The 14,806-nt window shown below is 42.4% G+C and overlaps 1 protein-coding gene across 11 annotated transcripts in view; it reads left to right on the forward strand.

Moving 5' to 3' along the window:
- LOC144132630 (papilin-like) overlaps positions 1–14,806 on the forward strand; it is a 180,915-nt gene that overhangs the window by 153,368 nt on the left and 12,741 nt on the right. For all 11 annotated transcript variants that reach the window (XM_077665167.1, XM_077665176.1, XM_077665175.1 and 8 more), the window contains 4 exons: positions 7,786–7,836; positions 9,776–9,949; positions 13,149–13,199; positions 14,101–14,271. In XM_077665167.1, coding sequence (XP_077521293.1) covers positions 7,786–7,836; positions 9,776–9,949; positions 13,149–13,199; positions 14,101–14,271 — 447 coding nt within the window. The remainder of the gene's footprint in view (positions 1–7,785; positions 7,837–9,775; positions 9,950–13,148; positions 13,200–14,100; positions 14,272–14,806) is intronic.

Here is a 14,806-nt window from a genome sequence, read left to right on the forward strand (position 1 = left end):
CGCGTCTTACGCTGTAAGGTGCGCTTGAGGGAACGGTGAATGGTTGCGTGTACAATCACGAGGCAGTGAAAAGAGCAAGAAGCGATAGTGCGACCATTTCTTACTTGAAATGCTTCCTTTGAAAAATATCGTGTCTTTTTCTGAATGAAGCCGTTGTGATTAACAAGGCAGCAAGCGTAGTAGGTTTGAAAATAAGGTGACGAAGAGACGACGTCGTAATTATTTCAGAGATAGTAGAGAGAACTAGCGTACCGGGGACGTACTAACGGAGGCGTATGTTCTGTATACGTATCCGCTAGTGCGTCGCCGGTATGCTAGTATGCTAAACCTGTCTAGTGTGTATATGATTTGCACAAAACCACGTTTTTTTTTGGCGTATGGTCTGGTGCCACTGGCTAGCCTTCACAAAACTATTCAAATGAAAATGTCGGCTCTGTAGAGAAGGCATAACACAAATTGTCATGCCTGTGTAGAATAGGTTCGCAGAGCAAAAGAGCTCGAAGAAAGACAACTTATTGTTAGCGTGATAGTGACGGTTCCCTGTTCCGTCTCGTTCAGTGTTTAGCGGTCAAAATGTAGACATCGAAACTTACGCTGAAATTCCTATGGATTGAGACCTCTTCTAATTATTACGCGCTTGTAATACATGCCTTTGTATGGGGCTTTTCACATCCTGTACAAGTTATGACACGACCCTGACAGAAGCACAATGACACACACAACTAGAATTCATGTCAGTGCCATTTTCTCCAGTGTCTGTGTTGTGTCGTAATGCGAATATTGCGTCGAAATCCGACATGGGAAACGAAGTGTTTAAATAAGTTTATAAAATGTATTCCCTTAAAACACCTTGGGATGTAATCATCTATAAATTTACACTATGGTCTACTTAATGTGGCAGCTTACTGCCAATTGCGATGCACTGCTGAACGAAGCGTTACGGCATCGATTTCCGCGGCGCGGCGGACAGATATTGAAATAGACGAGATGGAAAACGCCCGTGTACGTAGGGTTTACTGTACATAAATACGTTTATATAAGGACAAGTGTTCTGCAGACGTCTAGTACGCATGGCCTGCAGTTTGGCAACCCGCACAAAAATCAAGGAATTATTTCTACACCTGATAACCAAAACTAAATACAAGATGATTTGAAGAACGTGACATATGCGCCGGGTTCTTGTCAAGCTCCAGTATGCGAGACGAACAGAAAGCATAGCATTGTAATCGATTGAAATGCTTGCCTTTGTTTATGCGCTTCTGGTGCCTATAGTCCAAATTCAGGCCAAGCAAACGAAGTAAGTAACTAGATAGCACAATAGCGTAGGAAAGGTAGGTCACAAGCGGTATATAACATAGAGATTTCGTGTGGTGACTTCTACATTGGTCAGTCTTGTCATTTCATCAGTGGGCGATTAAATAAAAGTGACACTGTTTTACTGTAGGAGACGTTTTCGAATTTACGTGAACATCGGTTAAAATCATTACCAATACTGTGATGCGCAACATGCGCAACCAGAACGCTTGCGATTTCAGAGGAGCAGCTTACAGTCCAGAAGGATTCAAAATGCGCATCAGCAGGCCTTCATTCTATTTTGAACTAAAGAAAAAGACATCGCGTACCTTGCAACTGCGGTTAAGCTGTATTTAAAGTCTGAAGCCACTTAAGATTTTGTTTCCTGTTCGTTCTAAGCATTCGAGTATTACGCGGGATTTTGGATACCCGGTTTTAAAAGTTTGTTAACCTTACCGCAATCGTAATTGTAGACACCACTCACGTCATCTCCTTTATGTTCGGAGTTCCGGTTCATTTGGGCTGCATTTAAACATTGAAGCCACTCAATCTAACTTGTTAAGTGTTAGGTTGCTCGCTGCGTTGTCTTGGTTCTCAAAATAAGTGACAAATTTGCTGAAAGCTACATTTTGTTCACACATTGTGTTCATGGTTGCGTGCACTCTTAGTGCGCTACCTTGAATGCCTTGAGACCTACAGGCCAGGACCATGCACTGCACAAATTCCTCGCTACTTCTACAACACTACCACCCAGACCTGCCAAGAGTTCCTCTACAGTGGTTGCATGGGCAACAATAACAACTTTGAATCGTACGAGGAGTGCTTTTTTATGTGCGAAAGTAAGTAGAAATTGTAATTTTAGCTCCCTCAAAAACTCACTGTCTGAGACTGTGTTAGCGTGCTAGCTCTGGGATACCTGTAAAAAATGTGTGCAGTACCCGCAGTGCCTACAGAGTCACCCCCAGTAAGCCACTTGGCTAGTAAGAACATATTTGGGCGGAGGTGGGATTCTGAAGATCTTAATCTATTCTCGAAAGTTTGAAATTACTCAAGCAGCAGCTGATCATGCCTGGTCTTCCCTTGGTTACCGCTGTGATGTCGTGAACACTTGACCATGGCAGTATCTGTGGGTTCAGGGATACCCAATGATCAAAACATACGTAAGACTACGCTATATCATAGGAGTGATAAATGGCGTTGATTGTGTCATGTCGCACAGTGTTCTGTGTGCCGGCAGCCCTAGTGTTGCTTATTAAAACAGGCACGAACAGACCAGTAGTGGCGGTCAATTTCCAAGGTGCTTTCCAGAAGGCTTGGATAACTAAACGACTAAGGGAAATGGAGCGTTGAGAGGTATAGTACAGGTATCAAAAATGTCTTGTTCTGCATAAAGAGAGAAGAGAAATAGGCTTGTAATTGGGTTGCAGCCGTAGACTAAACCAAGTGTGAAATTTTGTTAAGAGGCTGGAAGGCAGGAATTTAAAGCACTGTGAGCAAATTCATGGCAGGTTCTGGCTGCACAAAACACCTAAGGGAGAGCTTCTTTCGCAGTGTATTTCTTAGGGGCCCGTTTCTATACGACAAAAAGTGTGAGGAGTTGCCGCATTTTTAAAAATTAACGAGTGTGAAATAAGAAATGCCGAATATAGAATGGACACGTTCATTGGCTCTTCTTTCACAAAGGTGTGTAATGTTTTTAGAAAGTCGGCAATGACTGAGGAGAACATGCTTACAAACTAAATGGTTTGGAAGATTGGTGTTACATCAAGGCTTCCGCCGACATCGTGCTGAAGATGTGTACCTTTGGAGCGTTGCATTATCATACGCACTCCGTATTTACACCAGTAATTTGGGATTTCCCATTACGCATTGTTGCATTCATCCACTTAAGTTGTATACTTTTTACATTTTGCTGTATTGAAGATCGCGTTGATGAAGTTCCTGTGCACAGAATAACTGTGGCAGACATCGCTTAGCCGTAGAAAGGTTCTCTTGAATTGGAAAACCTGGACAAGAGAAAGGGCCAAGTGTTTATTATATAAGTAATCCTGAATAGCAGCACAAATACATATGCTGTTTTGTGTTTTGAAATGGTACATCATACAATTAAGGCACAACACGCCAATGCACGGAAAAAATAAAAAAAGGAAAGCGGTGCAATTGTTCACAGGTTTTCTTTTTTCTACTATGTCTTATAATTGGTTTACAGGGTTTGAATAGCATGATGTAATTTTGAAACTCTGAAAATATTTGTGTCGGCTGACTGAACACAAAAAAACGAAGTTCTCATGAGTGTTTGGTTTTAAAAGCTATTTGTAGATTCCCTCACGCGACAGCATTTCAGTTTGACTGTTGCGGGCACTGTTTGTATATGTATCACTGAAATAGCACACTTTAACCTCAGGTACTTGCGTCATGGAGTAAAAGGCTGAAGATTAATATTTTCTTACCACGTATTCTATTCTTCGCATTTTTTCAGACATGTTAACCTGAATAGTAAATCAATGTTATTCGGGCTTTACGCTTACGCATAATTCTCTCGATTAAATATTGGCCGATGGTTGACCCGATGTTCTTAATATTGGGTTGGGCAAGACAGAAGGCACGGAGGCTTAGAAGAGATTAAAAAAAAACAGTCGAAAAACAAGATTTGGGTTATACTTGTCTTGGGTCCTCTTCCGTGCTCACACATTAAAAAAAAATTCTGTGCATAGTTTGAAAAAAGTTGAAGCGTTAAATAAATTGTGTAATTGCCGTTAATATCGTCATAACTTTATTCTCATAATGTGAAGAATGTGGGCTTTATTTTTTTGCCCTGGAAAGTCTCGTAATAAAAAAAAAACTGACGTAATAATGAATATCTGTTTCTTTTTGTTCATACAGGAGGCAGCTTCTCAAAAAGCGGGAAATACAAAAATCTGTAAAGTGTGCGGTTAATAGTGATCAATGATTTTTCCTACTATACCGCGGAAGTTTCTGGTTGGAGGTTTTCTCCTAAAAAAAACTTCAATAGTTGAATATTAGCCTAGTGGTTAGGCAGTATATGCTACTTTATATAGTCATTCACCATGAACACGCTTTGAGGTATGTTCCCTGTAGGACATATTTGTAGTGTTTAACCCTCAACAATATGTTCCATATAGAGCGCGTATTTATAATCTTGAAACCTCTGGCTCACATTTGTCGCCTACCATAACTAATGTACGCGCATATACATCTGCTGTCCTCAGCAAATAAGTGCCATGAAATGACTCGAAGCAGCAGAAGGGCACCGGTATTGAAATGCATATTCGCAGCTTTATTTCGATAAACGAATTGTGATGTCAGAACTACGTAGAACAAAGCAGAATGAGAAGGCACTTTGCAAAGAGAAAGAAAATTCGCCTTGCGCGTTGGCAAAGAAAGCATCTAAATTATATTATTTTCCAAGATAAGGCATCTGCTACTAAATATAATCTCTGACAGTGCGCTTAAGGAGGTGTGAGGTGCGGTGTGCGTGGAACAGTACTAATAGATTCGCGCAAAAACAAGGAGACGTGCTTGAGGGACTGTATCGCAGCTATGTTGGGCTGTCTTATCTTCGTTGCCGCATGTTCAGCAGAGGAGCAGCTGTTCGAATGACTGCCGTAGAAACTGCGCAAGTCTTCTAAGGGCACCCTCTCTGAGGTAGCCATGTAGCACGGTTGTAACAATTGGCTTTAACACATCGTTTAAATACACATTCGTCCTGATACGGCATCGGAACACATGCGCCCATGCGGATTGCGAAGCAGCGCCGACTTAAATGTGCGTTCAAGGCGACATGGAATCACCACCCTTCATAGCTTTGACATTAATTGAGCTGCCATGTCCAAGTGACGGATCTATACTTTCTCTTTTTCTGCGTACTGGTGCCTACGTCACATCTATTTGTTTTTTCTGTCCATCTTTTTTTCACTTTTTCATTCTCTCTTCCTCTATTTCGTTCTTTCCCTCTGTTCTTTTCTTTATCCATTTCTTCCTTTCTTGCCCTTTCTCTCTACCTTTCGTTATTTCTGTATATCCGTGTGTTCATTTTTACCTCTTTCTGCTTTACGCAGCCTATATTTTATTTCTTTGTTCATTTTCTCCCTTCCTTCTTCATGTCCTTCTTGCCTCCATTTAGTTCTTTCCTTCTTTAACTCCTTCCAACTGCTGCTTTACTTTCCTTCCTTCCTTCTTTGCTTCCTTCCTTCCTTCCGTTCTTCCTTCCTTGCTTTCTTCGCTCCTTCCTTTCTTCCTGCCTTCCTTCCTTATGTAACCTCTGTTTAATCGCATTCATTCATTCATTCATTCATTCATTCATTCATTCATTCATTCATTCATTCATTCATTCATTCATTCTTTCTTTCTTTCCTCCTTTCTTTTTCTCTCATTCTTCCTTCCTTCCTTCCTTCCTTCCTTCCTTCCTTATGTAAACCCTGTTTAATCGCATTCATTCTTTCTTTCTTTTTTATTTCTTTATTCCTTTCTTTCCTTCTTTCTTTCTCTCTTTCTTTCTTTCCTTCTTTATTTCTTTTTTATTTCCTTCTTTGTTTCTTCCTTTCCTTATTTCTTTCTCTATTGCTTTCTTTCTTTCTTTCTCTCTTTCATTCATTCTTCCTTCCTTCCTTCCTTCCTTCCTTCCTTCCTTCCTTCCTTAATTACTTACACACTTCCTTGCTTCCTTCCTTATATAACCCCTGTTTAATCGCATTCATTCATTCGTTCATTCATTCATTCATTCATTCTTTCTTTCTTTCTTTCCTTCTTTCTTTCCTTCTTTCTTTCCTTCTTTCTTTCTGTCTTTATTACTTCTTTTCTTTCTTTCTCTTTTTCATCCTTTCTGCCTTCCTTCCTTCCTCCTTCCTTCCTTCCTTTAGTAACCCCTGTTTAATCGCATTCATACATTCATTCATTCATTCATTCATTCATTCTTTCTTTCTTTCTTTCTTTCCTTCCTTCTTTCTTTCCGTCTTTATTACTTCCTTTCTTTCTTTCTCTCTTTCATCCTTTATTCCTTCCTTCCTTCCTTCCTTCCTTCCTTATGTAACCCCTGTTTAATCGCATTCATTCATTCATTCAATCATTCATTAATTCTTTCTTTCCTTCTTCCTTTCCTTCTTTCTTTATTTCTTTCTTTCTTCCTTTCTTTCTGTCTTTCTTTCTTTCGTTCTCTATTTCTTTCTTTCTTTGTTCCTTCTTTCTTTCCTCGTTTCTTTCTTCCTTTCTCTCTTTCCTTCCTTCTTTCTTTTCATTACTTCTTTCTTTCTTTCCTTCTTTTTCTTTCTTTGTTAGGTGCTTTATTTTAAACAATATTTTTTTACGTGAGAGGATAAAGCGGCTATGTAATGGTGGTTTAAAGAAGGCGATTAAATGGATGCAAAAATGTTAGCCCATTTAATAAAACCGAGGAGTGAGGTGTTCTGGAGTACCTGCGTCCAAGCAAAAACTTCCGTCCTTTGCTTCGTTTTGCCTGTATGACTTTCTGTCATAACCTTCCTTTTCTTCAGCTTTTGATTCTTATGTTCTTTCCATCTTCCCATTTTTAGATGCTTCACTATTTTTCAAATTTGGCTGTTGTGCACTGACGTCAGTCCTGTTTAATCGCTAGGAGAAATAAAGCATTCAGTTGTGCACCAAGAGCGATGCCAATGTCATGGCGTGTCCCAAAATGTCACGGCAGATATTTTGGGCGGCCAAAACCTAATAGTCTCAAAGCGCCTTTTGCACAGCTTTTACCAGCGTAAGATGTGCTCCGGTGGATTTAGCGAGCCCGAAAAGCAGGGTGACATTCCGAGGGTGACCAGGAAAAAACGCCCCTGTGGCGTTCCGACATGCATACGGCATTTGTGCTACATGTTTCGGTGGGCAGTTCACGCAAAACAACCTGAGCATGAACTCAGCGCTCTTGGACCCGTCACCGAGCACGTCACAAAAATGTGCTAGTGTGATAGGGTTAATTAATTATAAGCACCGTTTCCCACGCGAAGAAGCGTAAAATTTTCTGATGATTTCTTTGTCCAGCATCGCTATTTAGAGTCCACTCTATGTTACTGCACACTTTATGCTTTGTGTTCCATCTTTGTCATGTAGGAGTACACCGTTATACTCACAGACTCCACAGGAGTGAGCGGCAAAGATATTGCCAAGGCAGGCTGGGCAGGCCCTGCTCTCTGGCGATTAATGCCACGCATCTTCTGTCTCGCAACGCGACGAGGTTGCCTGCTGTGGAACGGACAGGTTTGCAGGAGCCAGATTAAAAAGGCTGTAGTCTGGAGACCGTTTATAGATATCACAGGAAGTATGCTATTCTAGTTCGCTTTTTGCATTTTACCAGTCACCTTTTATCCCATTTTCTGCATTCTGTCTTCAGTTATCCTCGATTATTTACTGCCTGTCTTTCTTCAATTCCACCAGTTTCTCGTTAGGACTTAAAAATATCTTCGTCTGATATCGCAAGGCTCGGATTTCATTTTTCTTCTTCTATTCCAGGAATCGGATATGGTCCCGTCATTGGCGTAAGCGAGCCTCTTTCTGGACATGGTGAGTGTGAACTACATTTTCCGTTTGTTAAATCAAGCGCTTATGGCACAAGCAAGGATAGGAACCAAGCGCGACACACTGTGTGCGGTAGAGCGTAAAATTATTGGTTGCGTGAAGCGTATCAAGTATTGAACCAAACAAGGAAGAATGGCGGAAAGGCTTCACAATTAAAATGTTTCACTAGGATATCTCGAATATTCTTTACAGGGCGCGTTTCTGATGAAGAATAATGGAGGTGATATAGTGCGATGATCTTCGCTATAGTGGTTTTTCCATCAATTCCGCAAGGACATGTTTTCTTGCGCACTGCCTTAGGCAAGAGGATCGCTTTCACTGAAACTACATGAAAAAGAAATATGTAACAGGCGTTTAAGGGAAGCCCGAGACTAATTTTTATGAATAGGGCAGTGGGGTAAAGATAAGCTTTTATCGGGATATTAATACCAGTGTTGGCGAATGTGAAAAAAAAAATCAGGGGAATCACGTTACCTAGTGAAGTTACTGATTAAATTCTAATGGTTGACTTTCTAACGTTGACCGATAGGCTCCTGATAGCAGTTAGAAGTTTATAACCAGCCGTTACTAATAGCCACATCAGGCAAAGTTTTCGGAAAAGCGATTATCCTCGCCGCGGCGGCTGAACAAAATTAGGCCATGTCTCGCGCCGTTCCAAATGCGCGCACCATAGAGGAGCCCAAAGCGACGTCAGTCAAAACCCTGCCCCGCCTGCTCTGCGGCGCTGGCGACCGCTTCGCCGATTCTGCGCGATCAGGGAAGAGACTGTGACGTGGTAAGTCGTCACGGAGTGCAGCGATTTGACGGACGTCGCTTTGTGCCCCTATGGTGCGCGCATTTGGAACGGCGCGAGAAATGGCCCAAAATTGTACAGCTGTAGCGGCAAGGGCAATCGCAATTGGGAAGTTCTGAAACTGATATGTTTGGGAAGTCTAGAAGCCATAATGCATAGGCTTCCGCTTCCGCAGTGGTTCCAGTGCGTCGCGACCACTATCAATCGTCCTTTGCTCACAAATGGGCATTTACATGCTAGTGGCATGTTCTCTCCGAGGAGCCAAAGTTAATACAAGAGTGCGCACAAGTTAATTGTAAACGCACACCGCATCTGTGGCGTACTCGGAAAACGTGTTGTGCTACTAGAGAGAGAATTGCCTTTTATTCCTCGATGCGGTGATCGCGTATTGAGGAGGATGACGAGGTGAAAAAACACCATTTTGTTGTCAGTTATGCGTCGTAAGCAATTATACACAGTTAAAAATTTCGACAGCCGTCCACTGCGGCGCCCCTTTGTGTGCGCAGTCTCGCAGGCAGTACGTAAAAATAGACTACCCATGTATTTCAAGTGCTTCTATTCTAATATAAAGAAGATAAATACAAGACGCTTTGTTGAACGTGTCATTCAGCATTTTGTCAAGCAGAGCAGCAGGAGACGCTCAGAAAGGAAAGGGTACAGGTGACACATGAGAGATTTTGCCTTCCTTTTCTTTATATGTTTCTTGCGTTTTTGTGCCTATAAATTCTTGATAAAAGCGTTTTTGAGCCTAAAACAGTGTATGAACGCAACTTTTTTATTTAATGTAACAATTCAGTATTACAATCAATATATCCGCCGACCAACCGACGACAGTCTGAATTTGTTTTGCTAGTAGTTTTTTTTGCTATCACCAAAAGCATTTTCTATTGGTTTTCTATGGCAGTCTTAACTGCTAGATGTGATCGATGGAAACACGTTAAAAATGATTTTGTTACACATCAGAAGAATAGACCATCAATTTCAATATTTCTTTGACAGTAAGTACCTTACAAGTTTTCGATATTCAAAAAATATTTGTCCCGGAATGTTGGACCTGAAACAACTGACGACAAACTTTCGCAGAGCTTAATATTGTTCTCGCGCAATGTTTACGGTTGTGTCCGCTCTTAGTGCACAAGAACCCAGTCTGCCAGCTGCCCAAGAAATCGGGGCCGTGCTTCGCGCACATGCCTCGCTACTACTACAACACCAGCACCGAGACCTGCGAAGAGTTCATCTACGGTGGTTGCAAGGGCAACAGGAACAGGTTTGAGACGATTGAGGAGTGCCAGAAGAAGTGTGTAGGTGAGGAAACCCCGTGATTTGAGCTCCTGGATGAAAGTTTACAATTTTGAAACTAGGCTCTTAAGCGTCGTGGTACCTGCAAAGAGCGTGGGCATGAGGGGCAATCCGCGACGGAATAAACTGTCTTAGCAGCTTTTTGGCCGCTAAGGACACCTTTGTGGGGTCGCGGCAGAACTTTTTCCTTTCTCTTTTGTAATGCATGGACTCATTTACGGCACCAGCTGATATAGCGTCAGCTCTTCAAAGGGCCGTCGCTGTGCTGTCGCGCAGACTTGGACACACGACTTTTTTAAAGATCTCACTAATCGAAAATAAGGAACAGAAACTACGCAAAGTAAAAGAGAAATCTACTACACTTACGATTTTTGGCATAACGTTGACAACGTGCAGTGGGCGACGGGCTCGCTGATTTAATCTAAATAGGAGACAGCTACATTTCTCGGAAACGGCGTGTTCGGCGCTAATGTTGGTTGCAAACCTACCCCATATTAACTTAGGCAAGATGCAATACAAATGCCCAGATAATGTAGGAACTATTTAGATCAGAGGTTATGCGAACAAATACAAAGCCTAATGAATCAATAACCTGTCATTTCTGAAATACTATCGACAATTCCGTCCAAACACAAAATAAAGAAAGCATTGAAACATGCACCTTTGGATGTATAGGTGCAACTTTCTTGTGCCATATGTACGCTATTTTTTTTTGTGCGAAGACAAATATTGCTTTGAAATTGTAAAATGAATTTTGAAGTATATGCCTATTTACTTTTCTCCTTAAAAGGACTTTTTGGTTTATTTTCAACATAAGCAAGCATTTTCCATTTGTTTTTATCGTATCTTATTGTGTTTTTGTATTGCGTTGCAAATATGCTATGGATACATGTTCAATATGTACTGTACTTATAATTTCGCTGTCATATGACTTGGTTTTATTGTATTACAAGGATGCATGTATTTTACTACAAGTACAGTTGTCAAGCAAATTCTGCAAGTGTAGTTGCCACTTGTTGTTAAGGGTGGGATGGCCTCGTCAGGCGGAAAGCCGCCTTTAGCTTACTCACCAAGGAAAAATTTTTGAAAGTTTTTGCGCAAATGAAAATTACTATCACTACTACTACTATCACTGCTACTATTACTACTACTACTACTACTACAACTACTACTACTACTACAACTACTACTACCACCACCACTACTACTAGTAGTAGTAGAAGCTGAGTTCGCCGGTTGTGGGGGTCAAGGACTTCCCGACTGACGCTGACTTGATGGCTCTGCAGAAAAGATAGGTTTGCTTCGGCAGTAACAACATAACTGTCTGCGTGGTTCCGTTTCATTACTCGCTCCATAACTTTGCGATTCAAATATAAAAAGTTTTGGTTGGACAAGCGTCATAGTTTACTGTATACTCCGAGCTTCACGTTCACATAATGGCTTTTTACCTAATGAACCGAATAGTCAAGCGCGTCAAAATACGGACTTGGTTCAGGTTTCTTCCCAGAACTCGATCACTAAGCACTGCTTGCTATGCCCTTGTTTGCCAGCTGGGCTAGGCACACTGCGTTGAATTTCAGAAAAAAGCAATAAAAATTGGAGGACGCTTAAGCTTCGCCGTTAAGTGTGGAACTCGACAGCGCGTTGCAGCACTGCTAGGGAGTCAACGCAACGCCATCGCCCGTTCGGCGTGACGCCTTGCCCGTTAGACAAATCGCTCTGCTACGTATGGTGAAACGGATGCGCGGAGCCGCAAACCACTTAGAAGCGCTGCCAGGCGCCTTGCCGAAACGTGCGGGACTCAAATTGCAGTGTAGTTCGCCGGCACATCGTTCCCGACAAATCCGATGCCACGAGCGCCAGCATAGCTTCAGCGCCGAACGAACAGGCAGCAAGCCGCAAGCATCGTGGTGAACGCGCTTTGGATGAACCCGACCGCGGCGGCTGCGTTTTTATGGAGGAAAAACGCTAGGCGCCCGTGTTCTCTGCAATGTCAGTGCACCTTTAAAGATCCCCAGGTGGTCGAAATTATTCCGGAGCCCTCCACTACGGCACCCCTTTCTTCCTTTCTTCTTTCACTCCCTCCCTTACCCCTTCCCTTACGGTGCGGTTCAGGTGTCCAACTATATATGAGACAGATACTGCGCCATTTCCTTTCCCCCCAAAACCAATTAATAATTAATAAAGATGTGCGCTGCGTTGTTCGCCGCTCACCGGGTGATTCTTGCGTGTCCGCCCGGCTCCACTGCGCCCGAACGAGAGATACGTCAGACGCGTCACTTCCTTTTCTTAAAATCAATTTTTATTTCATTTTCCTTTCCTTACGGCGCGAGGTCCGGGTGCCCATAGAGATATGTGAGACAGGCCTCACTTCCTTTCCTTAAAACCAATTTTCATTCCATTTTCCTTCCCTTGCGGCGCGGTCCGGGTTGTCCACCGAAATATGTGACAGGCGTCCTTTCCTTTCCTTGCGCTGCAGTCGCGCGCCATCTGTTGGGGCAGTGGCGTACATTGCGAGGAGGAGAAGGTGAGATTTTTCGCTCACGGCTGACGCCGACGACACCGGCTTTTCTGCGACACGAGCTCCTTAAAGCTGTCGCGTTAAAACAAGGAGTCGTCGAACTACTACTCATGTCTTGCGCCCGGTTCTCATTCCGAACTGTGACCATCATACACTGCCTTTTGCAGAGAAATATTGGAGTGTATTGTAAGGTTCGTTGATCTAAATGGTTTAGTTTTGAACAAAATACTACTAGTGTAGGGCTGACTAAGCCAATAAGCGTTTAAAGGGCAGTGCCTGTCAGTTCGCGACGTGAATATCGTTATTAGACGTAATTATGTATAGAAAAGTGTCTAAATTTCAAGCGACGTCAAAAGAGAAATGAATTCAACACAAAGGAAAAACGCACAGACGGAACTGAACACTACTGCTGTAGTAACGTTTATTTTACAAAATTTCGGCTTGTTAAAACAATGCGTCATCAGGAAAACTGTTCAATACCAAAGGTACACAGTAGGGCCATGCATGATCACCGTATCTGGCCCTTGTTACTTGGTACGAGAAGAAGTAAAGCGTTTTGGTGGGCAAAGTTCTAGTATTGGAGTTTGCATTTTGTTGTTTGCAATATCTTTTGATTTCCTTTCTGCGCTCTGCAACACTGATCGTTGCATAAATAAAAAAACGCATTCTTTGCCTCACTTACAGAGCCAGACGCCCTGAAATCCATTCCCAGCGTTAAGCTTGTCTCAGAACCCGGTAAGTGAAGAAATCAGTGTGCGTGGTCGCATGCTTATCAGCATGCCAGGAAGTTAGCTTCCTTCCCCTAGGCAGTGGAACCTTCCCTAGTACTGCACCCGAGAGAGAGGACATATCTGCAGATGGGCCTGTTTCCAGTGAAATTTGTCGCTCCTTTGAATTTTATCTCGTTGTTTATTCTTGCAGAAGCTCCGTGACTCCGACCGTACCCACAGTACAGCTCCTATCGCTGCAGTTAGTTAGCTCCAATGAAAATCATCTAAAACAAATTCTCAGCTTGCATAGCTTCTGATGGTAACCTTTGTTACATGCTACAGAGTGCTCTACCACTCCCGAAAGTGCTCATAAGCGTGCGTTAACGTGAGAAGTTGGGCTAGTTGGTACGTATTGTTAGTTAGCGAGCGCAGAGAAGAAGGCAACAGGGCGCAGCGCTTGTGTTGTGTTGTCTTCTTCTGTGCGTCTTCGTCTCCCTTGCGCTCGTTAACCATGAGTACGTGCTCATAAGCATTAGTACGTGGCAGATTACGTTGGAGGAAAACCGGCCGAATTCGTATACGAACCCTTGGCTTCAAAGCTGAATTCCTCGTGCTCAACACATCAGCTTCTGTGGATACCGGCAAAGAGTCCACGCTCCTAGCAGCTTGCGAAGGAGTAGGAAATACTTAAAGCTATAGTGGGTCTGCTTACTTGGCGTAAAACTAAGGGAGTAAGCAGGAATAAAGCTGAAGAAAGTATTCTTTTTTGCCAGTATACGGTCCTCTCGCGTTTATTTCTTGCCGTTCTTGAGCGATGACTCTCATGTCATTAAGTGACGTGCATTCTGTTTACTCCCCCGGCATAAATAAGGCTAGAAGAAGTGATGTGTGCTAAGAGCTTCCGCGGAACGTATCCTTTCCTGCAGATCCCACGAATCCAGTTTGTTACCAGCCTAAGGACAAAGGACCTTGCCGCGCTCACATCCCACGGTACTTCTACAACCACACAATCAGGTACTGCGAGCAGTTTGTCTACGGCGGCTGCGAGGGCAACCAGAACAACTTCGAAACCATTGAATCTTGCTTGAAGACGTGCAGTAAGTATCTTAGTGACGTGTGTTGTGGGCTAAAATACTGTGTTGATGAGTGCAGGCTGCAGAGTTTGAGAAGTTAGAGAAGAAACAGAAATTAACTTTGCTAAAGATGCATTAAGCTTTACCTTCGAGCTTCTTGTAGTTCAATAATACGACAGAAAACCTGTCGTCGCGATAGAGAAAATGCCCTTTGCAGTTAAGGCAGAAAAAAAAAGGTCCTGATGATGCATTTCAATGGCGTTGTTTTATGCAAACGCCCTTTATTAAGAAGCGAAAACAACTTTGGGACAATGTTATGCATTAGTATTTTGCTTTCAATGGCAGTGCAGAACTTTATTCCGCAGTTTAGTCTTAAATGCTGAAGTTAAAGGTAATCATTTACGAATCTAATTAATACAGATAATAAAAATGAACTGTTAGTTGTCCCCATGAGTCGCCAACAACAGGATTTAGTCTTGTTCTTCGTATTATGTACAGATTGAGAGTTTACGTTTTATAAAAAAAAACATATAGAATAAATTTTACGTAAGATTTTATA

Source organism: Amblyomma americanum, chromosome 5 (genome assembly GCF_052857255.1).
Source record: "Amblyomma americanum isolate KBUSLIRL-KWMA chromosome 5, ASM5285725v1, whole genome shotgun sequence".
In the NCBI taxonomy this organism is placed as follows: Eukaryota; Metazoa; Arthropoda; class Arachnida; order Ixodida; family Ixodidae; genus Amblyomma; species Amblyomma americanum.